The sequence below is a fragment of the Vulpes lagopus genome, chromosome 1 (genome assembly GCF_018345385.1).
Source record: "Vulpes lagopus strain Blue_001 chromosome 1, ASM1834538v1, whole genome shotgun sequence".
Classification (NCBI taxonomy): domain Eukaryota; kingdom Metazoa; phylum Chordata; class Mammalia; order Carnivora; family Canidae; genus Vulpes; species Vulpes lagopus.
In genome coordinates this window covers 95,930,697-95,949,794 of record NC_054824.1, presented here as the reverse complement: position 1 = coordinate 95,949,794, position 19,098 = coordinate 95,930,697, and the positions used below count along the sequence as shown (strand labels likewise).

The 19,098-nt window shown below is 35.0% G+C and overlaps 1 protein-coding gene across 11 annotated transcripts in view; it reads left to right on the top strand.

The window, feature by feature from the left end:
* The window catches only part of ZPLD1 (zona pellucida like domain containing 1), a 417,570-nt gene that overhangs the window by 355,488 nt on the left and 42,984 nt on the right, over positions 1–19,098 (top strand). For all 11 annotated transcript variants that reach the window (XM_041725970.1, XM_041725944.1, XM_041726019.1 and 8 more), the window contains one exon: positions 15,755–15,868. In XM_041725970.1, coding sequence (XP_041581904.1) covers positions 15,755–15,868 — 114 coding nt within the window. The remainder of the gene's footprint in view (positions 1–15,754; positions 15,869–19,098) is intronic.

Genomic DNA, 19,098 nt, shown 5'->3' with positions numbered 1-19,098 from the left:
TCAGAACTGTATCAAAGCAATAAAAACTCAAGCTTAATTTCATTTCTGTAGTTCCATAAATGCATTATGTTTCTGATTGGCTGACTCTCGCAGGACTAAGCTGCCATGTTGTGGCATTAGTTAGCACTGTCCTTTCTTAGAGGTTCTGTTTTCAGATTTCTGTTATGGAAATGCGATGAATTAAAAAAAAAATCTGCTGGGCACCCTGGGCCCAGCGGTTTAGCGCCTGCCTTCAGCCCAGAGCCTGATCCTGGAGAACCGGGATCGAAGCCCACATCGGGCTCCCTGCATGGGGCCTGCTTCTCCCTCTGCCTGTGTCTCTGCCTCTTTCTCTCTTTGTGTCTCTCATGAATAAATAAATTTTAAAAACCTTAAAAAAAATTCTGCTTACAAAAAAAAAAAAAAAGAAGTGAAATCTCAGCTGTAGTAAAACCTTGTTCTTTTATCTCAGTGGTTCTCAGCCCTGGATGTCCAGTAAGATCATTGAAAATGGGAAGGGAGGTGATTTTAGTGCTTGGGAGGCTTAGTGGCTGACTCTTGGTTGGAGCTCAGGTTGTGATCTCAGAGTCCTGGGATAGAGCATCATGTTGGCCTCTGCCCTGGGCTCTGTATTGGGTTCCAGGTTCAGTGGGGAGTCTGCTTGAGGATTCTCTCCCTTTCCTTCTGCCCTTCCCCCTGTTCCTGCTCTCTCTCTCTCACTCTCATAAATAAATAAATAAATAAATAAATAAATAAATAAATAAATAAAATTTTTTTTAAAAAAGAATCACTGAGGGAAGAGATTTGGGTATCTGTATTTCTTAAAACTCCCTATGTTAACTCAGGGAACTGTGTTATGAATACAAAATATTAACCTCACATTTTTTATTTGGTCTTTCAATGATTTCTTTTTGGTTTTTCTCCAGTAAATATATCTTCATATTTCTCAAAAATTTTTGAGTATATGCTATTAAAAGCTGGTTTTCTAACAAGGAGGAACTAATCTATGATTTCTTATGTAAAATTCACAGAACAGATGAGTCTCACTAGCTAGAGAGATAACTAGAGATTTGAACATGGAGTTTGGAACAGTGATATTTACATTTTCCAACAGTCTTATTTTGTGCCGCCTGACTCTGATTGGTTGGTTAACGTGGCTAATGAGCATGATGTAGTGAAAGTGAGGCAAGGAGTTTGATCTTCATGTAACCTATTCTCTGTTCTTGAGCTATAGATCACACACTTCATCCTAGACAACTGCCTTAAAAAGTGGGGTTTCTTGCTAAAGTGCTATGGGAGATTTAGTGTGTTCCCATGATTGCAACTGACAGAGCTCATCTCTGTAAAAAGTAACTAAAAATGCCAGTCCTAATCCTTTGTTAACTCAACAAAATAGTTATTAATTACCTGCTCTGTGCAAGGGGATGACATTTTTTTTTAATCTGTCAGGAAACAAAAAAGAAAACAAGGTTCAGTTCTCACCCTATGGATTATTTATAACATCATACCAGTGAGCAAAGAAGAAAACACTATCATTACAAATTGTCTTCTCTCCAGCTTCTTGATTATTTTCTTTTTCATTTCTTTTCTCTGTCATCAAAGCATTCCCTTTGTGGAAAAATTTTCTCTTAATTTCCTTCCTAATTTTCTCCTTCAATTCACAAACTTCCTTAAGTAAGTATCTATTGCCTCTACTTCTTTAATACATACTTTAAAAAATAAACATCCTCCTAAAATATAAACAAACTAATAATCGCACTCTATAATCCTACTTTGAGTTCTTACTTACATCATGGGAAACATTTTTTCTCAGCATTTTTCTGTGGGTAGCTCAGTCTGGGAATGCTATTTTCCTTTCACTTGCTTCTTCTGTGAAGCCAATCAAAACATATTTGTGGGTAGAGATATTCAGCCCATGGGCCCCATGTTGCTATCTTGTTCTGAACCACTGGATTTCAGACTTTCCAGTATGACTCACAGTCAGATATTTTACATTGTAATCTAATATATACTCATCCAAACACATGTACATAGTATATATACATTTTACGAAAATATTCCATTTTACCCCATTCCATTCTATTCCATCCTATACTATCCCATCCTACTCTATCTCATGAAAAATGCTGTTCCTGAACCCACTAAACTAATATCCTAGCACAATATTTATTTTAAAAAGATTCTTCTAATCTAAACCCATGATTTTCTCCAGGGTCTGTGGAGTGTAGCATCCTCCTAAGAGTATCGCTGAAACTCTCAGGAGGTTTAGATAGTTTGAAAACAAAGCATTTTTGTTGTTGTTGTTGTTATTCAGTGAAGATTTGTGTTTAGTGAAGAGGAGTATTTTAGTTAAATTTTCGAATATCACAAAAATGAGACTATTTTATGAGACCTAATTTCTTCTTCTCATTTATCTTTTATCCTTTTTTTGAGTCATCCAATGAATGGACTGAAACACTCATTGAAATTTATTTGGCAATTAATTATGTATTACTGGGTGACATCTTTTGTGTCAATCTTTGGGTCAGAGACATTTTTGTTATGATGAGCCTCAGTTTTCAAACTGGTCTTGATGGAATATTTACCACAGTAGTGTGAGATAAACTCTCCTGAAGAAGTGGGATCTCCATGTCTTAAGGATTTATGTTTAATTTTATCAAAGACCTTGATTTACTAGCTATGATACAACATTATCTGTAATCCTTCTGCTTACCTTCTTCTTTCTGTTCACCTGCTTCCCACTCACTTGTTGACTAGGATCCACAATAAGGACCTTACCTACTGTGGCCCGCAGGCATCTCTACATCTTGCTTGGTGCTTTGGATCCCAGAACCATTTTGGTTTATGAGACAGAAGCTAAAATGCTATAACTAGAGTTATATCTTATATTCCTAGCACTGGCTATTGCAAGGGCTATGATTTTGTTAGAATTGTGTCCATCTCATTGAAGACACAAAAGCTCATAAGCTCTCTTCTTAAGAAGTGATAACTATCCTCCCCTTCAGAACTCTTCATTCTTCAATGTCTTGACATCATTGACTTTGATCCTATAAATAAATTCTGCTTTTCTGTAATGCTACTAGAAAAAGGGTGAAATATTTTTCAAACCTTCTGTAACCTAATTATAATTATTTAGTCAGTTATATTGTACAAGTCCTTACTTTATAGATGACAGGAGAGTCCATTAGAGGCAAAGTGGGTTATCTAAATTACTTCAGTTAGAATGAATTAGGTGTAGGTCACTTGATTTTGAGTTTTTGTTATGATAAATTTATAATATAAAAGAGATCAAAAGAATAGGATAAGCTTTAACGTTTTGCCATAGTTCTTGCACACACACACACACACACACACACACACACACATACACACACTTTTTTGGTGAGAAATCATTTTAAAACAGAAATACAACTGCTACTTGGAAATCAGGACTAATGTTTAATTCTTTCCTTTTAATTACTGATTTTCAGAGTAAGGATTTAATATAGTGACCACCTCCAGTGATCTATGAGTGGTCTTTTTAATTTATAAAATAGGAGCAATTAATATGGAACTAACTGCAATGTTCCATATGAGGATTTAAATTTTAGATTATCCCTGATTTCAACACTGATTCTTAACTAAAGCTTTTGTGTAACATTCTACTTGATCTGATTGGCTTAAGCTTTTGTTGATCTTATTTTATCATGGTCAAAGTATCATATTTTGCATATGTGATTTTGTTATCAAACATCTAACTTAGAAATATTAGAAATTGTTACTTCAGGAGCTGCTTTTAGTTATGTTCTTTTGTGTTATCTATAATAAGCATGCATTACCTGGGAAAATCATTTAGCCACTTGGCATCAATTCCCACATCTAAGAAAACAAAGGCAGCTCTGTTGTTTCAATGTACTCCTCAGAGTGATGTCATGAAGGTTAATATTACATTCTCCCAAATAGCTCAACAAATAATAATAAAAAAATGAACATTAATGAGAACAGGGTTGAAAATGTATTTGAGGCAGAAAGAACAAAGTGCTATTATAAATTATCAGCAGCCTATTTTATTTTGTGATTATTGCTTCCTGAAAGCCTTTGAGACCTTTGAGAAACAAAAATGTAGATGCAAGGAGGAACAAATAAAAGTATAAAACCAATTACAACTTATTTATTTTTTAATATAATTTTACTTTACCAGAAGAAGGACAGAGAGGTCCAAAAGTAGAAGGGTTAATGCTTTCCCTTAACAACATTGAGATTAATCTGTGAGGCTCCTGCTGATTTTTATTTCTTATAAAATGACAAGAGATAGATACGAGGGTGTTCTGATACCCCATCAGTTGATGTGGAGACAGCAGGAAGGCAGCAGATATCTAACACCTCCTAATTTTGTAAAGCCTAAATTCTGATAAGGGGGGTGATTTTAGAAAGAAGGACCTGATGAATTTATCACAATTTTCTCCTCCAGTTCTTAAAACATGGTTTCTTTGGCTTTTGATACTGGAAGTCCTATTAGTCCTCTTCCCGTCAAATACTTCTCTGTGCACATGAACTAACTGAGAGTAAAACACATTATGTGACTTCTCCAGGACCACACAGAGAATTAGTGATAGAACGAGAACCAGAGCCCAAAGATATGGTTGTATTTAATCAGAAGTATGCTAGCATATGCTACATAATGTTGCATTATATGAATTAATAGGCAACGTGGAAACAAAAATATCTCAGTGAGTCTCTAGAAGGAAGTTGTGGGTAGGCCTAGCCTATAATTTCTGATGGTAAAACATTTTTTTTTTCTAAGAAATTTTTCATTATCCCAAGGTCATAAAAAATTCTTCTAAATTCTAGAAGTTTTCATATTGTTGTTGTAATTATTTGAAGCTAAAATGTTTCCCCTCTGATTAAAAACTTTTTGAGGACTGAAACATATATTCAGAAATGCATATTCTGAGCATTTAGTGAAGTCACATCAAACTGGAATTTATCATCAACAAATTCCACTATATAATCTTGGGGAAAAAAGAGAGAAAAATGAATTAATTTCAATAATATTTTTAATCTTCTGTTATTCCAGTCAATGAATTGATTTATGACTGTGTAAATGTGAGACAGACTACATCAAACTGATATCCTTCAGTTGATCTCCGTTCCCCTGTAATTATCTGGTTGTAAGCATCTCAATATGTGGTATATAAACTTAGTGTTTAAAGATTTGAATTCTATGTCTAACATGGCCTCTGAAGCAAAACAACTGCTTATTTTGTGTTTAGTGTGAGTTTTTTTTTTTCTGTTGCTGTATATTGAATAATTGAAAAATATATATGGGATCCCTGGGTGGCGCAGCGGTTTGGCGCCTGCCTTTGGCCCAGGGCGTGATCCTGGAGACACGGGATCGAATCCCACATCGGGCTCACGGTGCATGGAGCCTGCTTCTCCCTCTGCCTGTGTCTCTGCCTCTCTCTCTCTCTCTGTGTGACTATCATAAATAAATAAAAATTAAAAAAAAACAACAAAACTTTAAAAAAAAAAAAAAAAAAAAAAAGAAAAATATATTCTGAGGTGTTTAAAGATTAACACTCAATTAGAGTTACAAATGGTCAAACCTAGGTTATTCTTAAAGATTTTAAGCTCAAATTATGAGGTTTTATCTGTAAGTTCTAGCAGACCTTATAATCTTTAATGTCTTTGAGTAATATAATATTTGATTTTATATGCAAAAGTAGTTAATTGACATACTGAAAAGGAAATAAGATATATCAAATTTTTATCAGAGGAAGTTTAGTATGTTCATAGGAGTTATCTGTTATAAAAAATCCTAAGTATTCAACTAATGCTCAAAGATAAAAAATAGATTTTTAAATGCATTCAATTTTATGTTTTAAGTATCTCAATAATATATATAATCTTGGAAGCATGTCAATTTTGCATAAAAAGTCTAAATTATTTACTCAATTACACATCTTAAGTCAGAATAAAAGAACTAACATTAGTTAAATAGGTCAAATTCCCTAACATATTAATTACAAAGAATACCAACATGCATTAGTTCCTTTAACACAAAGAAATGATCTGTAATTTTTGATTATCTTAAATATTTCTATGCCTACATATTCCTAGATTTAGGATATACTAACCCACTCAGAAAGCATTATCTTATAAGCTAACAGCAATTGTTTATTAGTCAGAGGTTTTGACTGGGACAATGGATAGATTCTTACTTGCAACCATCATGCAACATACCTTTATTTATTTTCTTTACAAGGACATGATAAATTAGGGAAGAGTTTGGTCCCATTGTTGTTATAGCCCACATAAGTCATCCAGCCCATATAACCCACATTTCTAACATTCTCTAGATTCATGTTACCCATTACCCAATTTTTTTTCTCTGCAACTCCAATGATAGTTTTAACATTTGATTACATTTGGTCTTTATTGACTCTAAGATATATGAATGAATTTTTCCAGCTTTAAATATTTCTGATTTTTACAGAATCTTGTACTTTCTCCTATTATTTTGGTCTGGTATGACAACAGAATTCTTATGGACATGAAAGGATATCAGAGCAGTGAGGTCTCTGTATTACAAGAGTCTAAAGGGATATAACAACCCAAATACAAAACATAAACCTTTGCATTTAGTTATATTATCTCTTTAGTCTCTTTTTTTCTGGATCTTGGTTTGGAGAAAAACAGCTGTAAAATATATTTCCAGTGAATTGGGGAAATCCGAATATAGAATTCACATTAGATATTCTTATGAATTAACTATAGTTTTATTCAGTTTAGTAATGGTATTGTGGTTATGTGAAAAAGGTCTTTTTCATATATGTGTTGAAATATTAAGAATAAAAATGTCTAAAATTTAATATCAAACGATACAGTAATCACCATCACCACAACAATAAATGGATACACTGATAAAAAAAAATAAACCAAAAATATGAGAGAAATAATATCTGATTGGAATCAAGATTTGATTAGAATCTCAAGGCTGTGTTAGATTTGGTGGTGTCCTCAGTTTCTGAGATTATGAGCCTGATTACACAGATTTCATTTCCAAAGATAGTAATCTATTCAGTTTTGAGAAGCAAAACTAGCCATGAAGAGCTTAAGGATAACGTGTTTCTCTACACAGGGTTTTGTATGCAGAATTAGTTTGCATCTTAGATACATCCAAATGAATTTTTTGTCACTTCTCTTTAAGTGAACTTAAATTACAGAAGAGACCATTATTGCCTATGGCACGAAACATTGAATCTTGCCATTTCGAGATAACTGGTTTAAAATTTAGTCACTGCTGGTTTAGGACTTAGTTACTTTGGGGTTAACTATTCATAGTAAAAATTCTTCTGTCTGTACATATGATATTTAGATAAGACCTATGATAACCAATAGAGGCTTGCTTTTGCAACTTAAAACAAGATTGAAATACTGCCTTTTACTAGTGCTCCATCTTTCATGATATGTAAGATTTGGTTGCATTGCATTTGGACTAATCCACTGATATCTTGGTCCCTTCTCCACCCTGCTGCCATGACAATAAATACTTCTTCCAAATTTTTATCATCTCAATATACGAAGCCACCATTTACTTGGTTGACCAAGACACACACTTGAGAGTCCTCGATTTCTCTCACTCACTCTGCACCTAGAATTCAACATTGAGTCCTATTATTTCCTGTTCAAAATAATATCTTAAATTTATTTACTTTACTCCTGGCATTACAATCCTTGCCCTCAACTCAAAGGCCTTCAATGGCTTCCCATTCCATCTAGGTAAGATGGTTTACCATGGTCTGTCTCCTGGCCTTACCTTTATACTTACCTCCTGGCCCTTTCCTCCTTGCTCAGCATCATGGAACTTCTTTCAAATTCCACCAAATAGGGGTGTCTGGGTGGTTCAGTCACTTAAGCATATCCCTTCAGCTCAAGTCATGATCTCAGGGTCCTGAGATTTAGCCCTACCTTAGGCTTCCTGCTCAGTGGGGAGTCTGCTTCTCCCTCACCCCCTGCCTTGATCCCCCAGTTTGTGCTCTCTCGTTCACTCTCACTCTCTCTCTTAAGTAAATAAATGAAATCTTTTTAAAAACCCTCAGATTCCCAAAATATTAACTGTTTTAACGTTTTAGAACCTGTGGTTACGCAATGAGCTCTACCTGGAGTGCTGCTCTTTACAGACTTCACTTAAGTCCTTCAATTCTTATCAACTATGGCACATTGCAGGAAGTCTTTACTTGGCACCCCCTATCTATATTAGGTTCTATGGTTTTGCTTTCTTGAGGCATCCTTTTCTTTCATAGCACTTACCAAATATATTTTTTGTGTATGCAATTATTACATTACTGACTATTTCCTTCTCTAGTCCAGTCTATAAACTGAGGGTAAGGGCCATGCTTGTTTTGGTCACCACTGGATTCCCAATATCCTGAGTCTGAAACGTAGAAACTACTCAATAAAAATTTGTGAAATGTGGGACACCTGGGTGACTCACTGGTTGAGCATCTGCCCTCAGCACAAGGCATGATCCAGGGGTCCTGGGATCCAGTCTCGCATTGGGCTCCCTGCTTGGAGCCTGCTTCTCCTTCTGCCTATGTTTCTGCCTCTCTCTGTGTGTCTCTCATGAATAAATAAATAAAATCTTTAAAAAATAAAAATGTGTGAAATGAATAAATAAAATAAATGAATTAATTAAGAGGAATTTGAAATAGTGGGGGTTCTCTTATTCTTATTCTCTTATTCTTGGCAAGAGTTGACCAGCATATGTAGTTATCTTGCCATTATCATTATTGGTACCCATGCAAATACTTTTGATTTTTTAGAAGTGTGTTGATATTCAGCCAAAATATGTCAGTTTGGTGTCTCTTCTGATTGGCTGGTTCTTGTGTTGTGTCCTTTCATAAATATTTTGTATATTATCTCCATTAAGAAAGAAACATTTTCATTTGGAAATAATCATACTCATTGCCAATTATTTAGTTAATTACAGGGAAATGGGCATTTAAAATAAATAATTTGTCATTTTACTATTAATTTGTTATCACTGTACTTCATGAAAAGTGAGAGGAAGTTTATATACTAACATGTCTTCAAAGCTGCTTCAGGAGAATAAAATGTACACATATCTTGAAAATGAAACTGGTGCATTATTTAAAAAAGGCTTTTAGAGTGACTTAGTTCAATCTGTGAGCACCCCCAAAACTAAGATGTTAGAATAAATGTTTAAGCTAAACACTGTAGATCATTTAAATTCTATGGATTACTCAAGAAAACCCTCAACAGAAAGACAAATGAGAAAGGCGGGCAAAGGGAAATGAATGAATACTCTGTGTCAGAGAAAATTGGAGTGGGTTTTTCTCTTAGGAACAGCCTTGAGCATTCATATTTTCTCATGGTATGTATCAGCATCTTTAGTCATAAAATTTCTGGGTATCTTCTTGATGGCTAAACATATATCCTTCTTGGAGGCATTATTCTGAAACTACATGGTACATTTTATTCTTTGTTTAGCAAGACAAGGAAGGACACTCTTTGTTAAAGAATGTATATGTACATCATAATGGATATTTCTGATGGAAGTTTTATTTTTTTTACCTTTCCTTTTATTATCTATGTTGCCTTTAATGTCCAAGTGGAACATACAGAATTTCAGTCTAGACATCCCATCAGAAAATCTGTTTCTTCATTAGACAGTCATGGTTTCCAGCACTTTAAAACTGGTGGCTATGGAAGGTGAACTAATATGTCCTTTGGCTAGAAGCATGACTGTGTAACGCTTTTTAGACTTCACTGAGCAGGACAGTTGCCTACCTGGGCAAATTCAGTGCCTTTTTGCTGCAGCTCTTACCTGGGTCTTGTTGGTTGCTTCAAAGGGCTTTATTCCTTTAACTTAAACACTGATCTCTGCTAAAACACACATATTTCTTCTCCACTTTCCTGGGAACTCTTTAGACTATTTCCAGTCATTTAAAGTATAATGACCTGTTTCTGATCTTTTCTGAGGGGCAGGTGATACAGAAGCACCAGGAATGAGGTTATGCCCCCTGTAGAAGCCAGGAAGCCTGTGCAAAGCAGGTGGCCAATAAATTTGGAGGAGGGCTGACAATGAGAGAATTCGGGCAATCACTCATGCCAAAGACCCATTTCGTCTTTTTTAAATCTGTAGGATGAGGATCAGCCTTACTTCAGCGAAAAAATGCCTAAGTCTTAGCATGACAAACATTTGAAAAGATGGTTTTTTGAATTTTCCATTTTTCTTCTCAGCTAGAACAGTATCATACAGATGGTCTATATGAATGCAATAAAATTAAGGAAATACAAAACTGACAAATGGTTGAACCCATTTGTTTCTGTAAAAGTTACTTCTTGAGAGTAGATAAAAGCACTTTGAATACGTTCACTTTTTCTCAGGTCACAGGGGTGCTATTTAATAAATTACTTTTCTCAGGCACTAAGGGCCACTTTTATTCATTTGAAAAGGTTAATGTGCTTGTTCTAAATGTCCATGTTTTTCCCAGAGGATAATTTATGCACTAAAAGTCTGTTTTGCTTGGGAAATGCCTAAACAGTGTACAAAAAAGTGAAGTACAAGTTAAAAAGAGTTAGACCTGGCAGTTCATAACTAAAGTAGTTTTTTCATTTATACATGTTGTTGATATATCCGGGACCACCCCATTTAAAATTTCAATACTCCCATCCTTCTACCCCAGGACTTCCTATCATTCTTTTTGCTCTATTTTTCTCCATAGTCCTTATCACAAATACACTCTGTATTTTACTTATGCATATTGTTTTCTTCTGACTTCCCTTACTAGAATGTAAGTTCTAGGCAGACAAGAAATTTTCAGCAGTCTTCCTCTCTGGATAGTACCAGGCATATGTAAACACCGAGTAATATTTAATAAATGAATGCAGAAATAGATCTATCTTGATCAAATTTACTAAGTAATTGCCGTTTTTCCTTCGGAGTAGCATAGGATTGCTTTCTAGAAGGAAATACCATGTGATTGTTATCTGTTTAACCTTGGGCAAGTTACTTAGCATTTCTGTGCCATAGTTTTTTATCCCCAGAATAAGACAAAAAAATTACCTGTCTCAGGATTAGATAGTATATATAAAGTGCTTGAAAAAACATTGTGGCATATAATCAGTCCTTAAAACTCACTATATTATCATTAAGTCAATCCGTGAAAAGAATAATATCCTTTATGGCATTCATTGCCTAGGTGAAATAGTCATGACAATTATGTAGATATTAAAGGTATTTTTTTGCCTCAATCATCAGAACTGTTTAGTTCAAGGCATTATGTTATGCATGTTATTAATATAATTTGCTTTCTGAAAATTATCAGAGCATTAATTTTATTTATTTGACAAACTTCAGTAAAATCAAACAGAACAGTGTAATAATTCCAAGGGTCAAGCTTGGTTTTGAATTCTACTCTGTCATTTACTAGATCTGTGACCCTGAGCAAGTCAATGAAAAACCTGAGGCTCCAGTTTCTACATTTGTAACATGGGTTAAAAAAAAAAATCTGTGTTAGTAGTTTAATATTAAATACAGCACAGTTCCTGGCACATAGCAGATCTCAATAAAAAGAAGGTCAAAAAATGATAATTGAATATGCAAAATTATAGAACAGTATTTATGACAGAGCTTATAAACACTGTTATATACATTAGAAAATTGAGAACTGAAAATGAAATTACATTTTTCTGACTCATGGTCAATCTTAAGCAAATAAATCAGAATTTCTGTTTTGGAAGAAGATACCATTCTAAAAAGAAAAATAAATATGAGAAATATGGATATATTTGACAGCAAATCACTTAGCCCATGATTTCCTTTGTATTGCTATGTATAAAACACAGAGCCTATTAATATCAGCTTAAGAGATGCGAGTGTCTCTTTTTTAAAATTAACACCTCTAAGTTTCTTAAAATTCAGTGTTGTTCGTATAATTCTCCTCTCCCTCCTTTATTCCCACAATTTAAATTTGTGAAGATACCTTAGTATCTAAGTAGTATCTTAGTATCTAAGAAGCAGGTACAAAAACCTTGTGCACACTTGTCTTCAAGGTTTGTGTTATCTAAGAATTTAGTATTAATGTTTTGGATTATTGGCTGTGTTAGGCAGTCCTGCACACCGTTGTCATCACCAATGTTGGGGCATTGGTTGCTGCATTTATTATGGTGGAGAAGATGGGAAATGCCTTTGCTCAAGCAGTTTGTTGGAGCCATGATGGGACAGCAAGCACCATATGTCACATCAGAGTGGATGATAGGAATCAGGTGCTACTTTGTGATGTGAGGCTCAACTAAGCTTTTTTTAGGCAGAGGACTGGAGTACAGAATTATACTTGCCTAGAATTATACTTGTCTAGGAGCCAGGGAGCCTGAGCAAACAGGACCTTATGCTTTAATGAATGTAAAGATACTATGTGAGTACTCAAAGATACAATTTGAATGTATCTCAAAATAGTCCCAAATATCAGGTAATACCATTTCAGGAAAGAACTTTAGGAACTGTGGCAAGACAGCATTACTAAGCTTGCTTCTGTGAGTTGGTGATGTCCAGGGTTACTGTGTGCAGAGGAAATGATGAGATGGGATTGAGGGTGGGAAGGTTACAAGTTAATAGTACATCATTTTGTTTTAATGTGCAGTTGGACTATAAAGAGTCTCTCAATGTCTTGATAAGTCTTTTAGGGATCAAAATGTGGATACCTAAACAGGAGATGTAGACGTCCTTTAAAAATCTCCTGCTTAATGTACCTTAATATTAACACACAGATCAGTACAAATGCCATTATAAATAGAATAATGTCATTCAACTAATCAGAGCTTCCAGTAGCTCATGGAACATCTTTATGTTGAGCAATCTATCTCTGGAGCATGTGGCTTAGCCAAAGCACAAGCCCTGTCACTGTCTTTATTGGATCTACTTGTTAAAGTACAACTTTCACATCAATATGTGGTGACCCTGAAACTGATATTTCAGTGTCTTCTGTATGTCCAGACTATGCTATGGTTTTTATGTACTTATAGTTTATAGTATTGTGACCATCATCTTGATTTTCAAATAACAAATCTAGAGAATTATTAGGGAAAGGTTGAGTCCATATATGCCAATATGATCAAAAATTATTTCATCAAAAATATTTATTAGGAGTTTTAATCTTCACAACAGTACTGTGAGTCTTATTTAAAGTATAGGGGAGAGAGTAGAACCTCAAATCTGATCTAAAAGTTGTAAAGCTTAAAATTTAAAAAATAGATAATAAAATTTTAAAAAGTTGTAAAGCTAAGACTTTGCCACTTCTATTGGTAGGCTGTTTCAAATAGCATGAATTTGTCATCCATTTTTGGTAAACGTGGATGTGTCCCATTTAGTCTATAGTAATAATTCTCAGTTTTCCCAATTAGGGCCTTTTCTCTATTTTTAAAAAATAATTTTCTCCCTCATAATGCCCATATTATAAAATACATCTTTTAATCAGATTGCATCAACTATATAAGAATTTGTTTATCCATTTCAGATGAAAAGATCTATTAAAGATCTATTAATTCATAGGGTACCTGGGTAGCTCGGTTGGTTAAGGGCTGGACTCTTCTTTTCAGCTCAGGTCATGATCTCAGGGTGATAAAATAAAACCCTGTGTTGGGCTCCATGTTGGGGTGAAGCTTGCTTAAGATTCTTTCTCCCTCTCCTTTTGCCCCTCTCCCTGCTCATGCTTTCTCTCTCTCTCAAAAAATCTAGTAATTAATAAATTTAAAGAGAAGCAACTGATGGTAAATAGCAACCAAAATAATTTATTTAATAATAGATGATAGGTAGTGTGTGCAGTAAACATTACCAGAAAGACCTGGAGTTGAATTCTGGTTTCTCCACTTATTTTCTATGCTACTTAAACTTCCTGAGACATATTTGTCCCTCTCTGTGCATGGAGTAATAATTCCAGTCTCATCTAATTATTTTAAGACATATAATGAGAAATAATAGCAAATGATCTGGCTCACAGTGCCTTCTTTGTAAAAGTGTCCACTCGGTAAGTGCTATTTTTCTTCTGTGAAAGAAGATAAAAGCTAGAAAGTGTTTCAGAATAAAAATCATTCATTGATGAAAATTCCTGACTCCCTGAATCCCAAGAGATGGAAGATTTTTCTAGATTAGAAGACAATAATGTGAGTCTAGAGTCTCCAATGCCTTGTGGGAATCATGGGGACCCATCATGAGAAGGGCATGGCAGGGCATATCTAAGTTTGTGCGGGATAGGATGTACTGCTCAGAAACAAGTTGCTCTCTTTCCTACCAATATTTCCAAGACTCCAAAAGAGCAAGGCTTTCTTAACACTTAACACTTCTTTGAAATGTCTTGAGGAGCTAGACAATGATGGTATTTATAGATGGGGCCAAGAGAGCCCAGGGTCTGGGTCAGCCATTTGTGTGAACTTTTAGTTGACCCAATGTCTTAGGGAATTAGAAGTAACCAGACATATGGCTGTTCTCCTAAAAGTCATGAGGTTGGTGCCTGAGTAGTATGTTATAATGCTGAAGGAAGGAAGCTCCTGTTGAATTAATATTTTTCAATCTATTTTTAAGAGTAAACTCATGCCTTCCTTTCCCACATCCTTACCAAAGTGACTTTGTTCACCATAAACTTGTTATACTAAAATGATGGTTCAAAAAAGCAAGATGTATTTCCTTCCTTTTGCTAAAGACTTGATTAATCATCTAAGGGCAGATCTTTAAGGGCAGCTAAAATACCACCCCCCAAACCCCAAGCTTTTAAAATGCACTAAATTATTTGAGCAAACCATTTACAATTTTATTTTCTTTTTGCTTTTTACACACAGACCAAAACCACCAACCCAAAAGATTTTTTTTTTCAGTGCACAAACTGCCCTGAGCCTCAGTTGGGTGCTCTGGGAGATCTGGCCAAAAATGGGGCATCCAGGAATAAAAATATTAAGCACCAGACTGACTGGTGTTTAATTATCAAAGTCAGTTTATATTTATTTGTTCAACACATGATGACAACATAAAAAATCATTTTCCATTACTTTTGCCTAAGAATGCACGGTGTTCATTTATCTGTATCAGTCCTATTTTACCCACCAATGAAGAGTCATTGGTGGAATCATGATGTCAGTCCACAAATAGTATTTTCCTATTTTTCCTTTTGCTTTATCCCTGTGTTTCCTGAAAACAACAACAACAACAAAAAGATATACAAACTACTGATTTTGAGAAGTAGCACTAGTCTGGAATTTATTTGATAAAAAAATTTTTATTTTTTTAGGGAAAATTTTTCCTGACATTATTAAGCCATGTAGACTATGGAAAATTCTTTGAGAATCAAGTATCAAGTGTTAAATCCCTCTTAATTTACAGATATTGGTATTTTAAAGTATAGAGCTGTCTCTACATTGGTCAGTTTGTCTAGCTATGCTGTTCTAATATGGTAAATATTTGGTTTGAGTTCTTCTTATTTATAATACACTTTCTTTGCAAATTTTATGACTTTCATTTAGTTCTTCCACTACAAAAGTCTGGATTTGTCACCCTTACCAAACTGATGCCAAAGAATGGAAATAATTTTCAAATATCATAACTGAAACTTCTGTCTTGTTGCTGATAATTATTTCTCATAATCCTTAGGCTTTAAATGAGCTTTGCCTGCATGGATACAGCCTGCCAGCCCACCCAACAGTGAGTTCAGATCAGCCTCAGTCTTTCCAGCAAGAAAGAGTGAAGGCTGGTGATGTACACATGATAAGAACTCTTTTCTAGGTTTTGCAATGGAACGAATATGGTTGCTGTTGCTTCTAACAATTGGAGTGCTTCTGGGGTCTGCTCAGTTTAATGGCTACAACTGTGATGCCAACCTCCACAGTAGATTTCCTGGTAAGTCTGAACCTAGTCTTTTCTCTAATTGTATCTGGAAAGAGTGATTGTGTTTGAATAGTAAGGCACTTGAATACATATGGAAAATGGAGGGAGGGGATATCCATCTACATTAAGTGGATATTAACAAATGGCAAATGACAAAAGACATTTTTCTGGAGTTGTAATTTATATCCACATTAGCATACAAAGTGTTCATCATAGTTAATATTATTATAATGGCTGCTCACAAATGTGAAAAATATTGGCTATTGGGTGATAGAATTGGGAGAGGCTAATTTCATCAAAATTTGCCTAATTGATGCCCTTTTCTTCCTCATAAGTTAATTCAGACTTTCAAAACTGCCCTATATGCTAATAGATTTACTTAGGAATAATACTTAAGAAAATAATTGTGAAATATTGTGTATACTCAAAAATATTATTTCAATGGCATGCTGGTCATTACAAAAGTACACAGGTCAACTTGAGAATGTATGGCATGGCAACCATCAATATTGTGACAGGAGATTTTCACCACATTGATGGGCATGTCCTACAGGTTCCTAAAATATGCACTCAATGAGAAGTAATTCAATGTTTCATTTAAGTATTCATCATTTTATATCAGCCAAAGTTATAGAATCACAGTTAAACATTTACAAAATAAAGATTAGACAATCTGAAATCACTTTTCCAAGTTTGTCATGCAAATTGATATACTTTGTCATGTTTTACATTTTCAAACCTGCCCGGTACTCCTTTGTTCAGGGCATACCGGAGCAACAACACACTTGTACAGAGTATTCCGTAGGTAATTATGGTGTTGATGTGGGATTTCTAATTCACCTGAAGAGAGGTAATCTGGATTGCTCCAGAATAAAGATCCAAGTATTTAGGAATGTATTCAGGAGCCCAACCTAGCACACAAGTGGTTAGCAGGTTAAGTATGAGCCGGAGGTCAGGATGGGGAAGTGTCTAAAGGTAAGTCTAGCCAGGTGTTCTAAGGCAGGGTTGTTAATGATTTTGATACCACAAAGGAAGGTTAAGAATTTTTTTTTTTTTGTCATGGAAAATTCAAATATATCCAAAAGTAGAGACTAGTAAAACAAGCATTTGTACTGATCATCCAGCTTCATCAGTTTTCAACACATACATTTTGCTTCATCTCTCTCTTCTTATCATCACCCCCCTCTCTGGAATAATTTAAAGTAAATTCATTATTCATGCTTCAGAATGTGTATCTGATGGAAAAGTACTTAAAATATTTACACTTCATGTATATGTCTAATAAACTTAATGGTAATTCCTTAATACATCATCTAATACTCAGCCAAGTTGCCTCTAAAACATCCACATGATGCATTTGTTAGACTGACATGTGTCAGTCTATTTTAATTTATAACAGTTTATCTCTGTCCCTTGCTTTTCTAAAATACTCCTCATATTTTTAAGTAATATGGTCATTTGTTTTGTGGAATTCTACCTTTGAATCTGGCTGATGCAGCTCTGATGTGTCCTTTAACATGTTCCTCTTTTCCTATATACTCTGTAAACTAATTAGGGTGAGAGGCTTGAGTAAATTCAGGTTCAGTTGTTTTGTGGGTTATTTGTGTGAAGTATTTTGTCTTTATTTTGTAGGCAACAAAGAGCCATTGTGTCCTATTAAACATATTCTTTTAAGGATCTGACCTGGTCATGTTTTATTTTAGAAAGCCAACATTGGGGAAAGTGAAAGATAGATTCGAGTTAGAAGAAACCAGAGGCAGAGAGAAATGTCATGAAGCCAGTGTCAGTGGGAGCAGCAAAAGGAGACAGTTCTTAAGAGATATTTTTTGTGGTGGACCCAACAGAGCTTGAGAATTTGTTCAGCCGGGGAGGTGAAAGAGTAGATGATGACTATGTCTTAGATGATTTTTTGAACTCGGATAACTGGATAGCGATACTGCCAACTGACACCAAAAGTATAGTGCACTTGCATGTTTTAGAAAGAAACTTTGGGTTTGGAAAAAATGAATTTGAGGAGCTTCTAGAATTTATAATGGCAGTCTCTATCCAGTATGGATCTTGGTCTGAGGAGAGAGGTTGAAACAGAAGATAGTCGTGTAGGGGCTAAATCCCTGAACGCTGAGTAAGTAATGAGGGAAGGGGACAGGAAAATAGAAAGTGGGAAAACAGACTACTACTTTAGATATGGTTGGTAGTGAAGGAAAGAGGAGCAACCTGTGCCAGCAATTTAAATGAGAAGAGAGAATTTGGGGATTAAAGAATTAGAGACAATTTAGTATACATGAATAAAGGGAAAGTATTCAGAGTTTGGGAATACCAATAAAGAAAAACTTGATGTGATGAGGAAAGAAAAGATGGAGGAGAGCAAAGGCAGAGGTGGAGGTGCTAACCTCTAAAAACTGATAGCTCTTTCTTTGATTTCAGAGAGAAGGAGAAATAAGACATAGGCAGAGAAGTTGAGGGACCCTCATTGTGACAAGGGAGGCAGAGGCCCTCAGGAGAATGAGGGCCCAGGGGACTGGTCAGGTCCTGGGGAGGGTAGTCAAGCCTTCCTATTATGTGTGGAAAAGGAGGTCAAATGTAGAAAGATTGCTCAGCAGAGAGGATCTACCTCATGTTGTACTTATATATTTGTAAAGGTAAATAAAATGTGTAAATAAACCAGGAAGTGACTAGGACAGGATAGAGAAGTATTTTTCATATGGGAAATTTAAAAATTATGTTAAAACATTTATTTGTAATGGTGCCCACCGACCACCTGCATCAAAATCATCTGGGAGAGTTGTTAAAACTCCCCAAAACTGTTAACTCTCCTGTTGTACCCCAAATATGTAGTGTCCAAATCTCTAATAGTGGTGCTAGGAGTCGGTATTTTAAGCCCTGCAGATAAGGCTAATTCACATTTATGGTTAGGAACAACTGACATGGTATATACTATTATTTTCTTTAGTCCATTATTCTAATTAAAAGCATAGTCATGCGTTAGGGGAATAAAATTAAACACAAACCCATCTCCCAATTTGGAAATGCTCTCCACCAGGATAGTAGAGATGAAAGCACTTATCATTGAGTGAGCATTGAAGCAGAATGTGAGGCTTATCATAATCAATCCATCAAGAGATTATAAAGACAGAAAGAAATCTTACTCTTTTACATAGCTAAGCAGATGCAACCCATTACATATGTTTTCAAGATAAACAATAACTAGTCCTCAAATAAGGGGACTTGACAGCACCATTTGT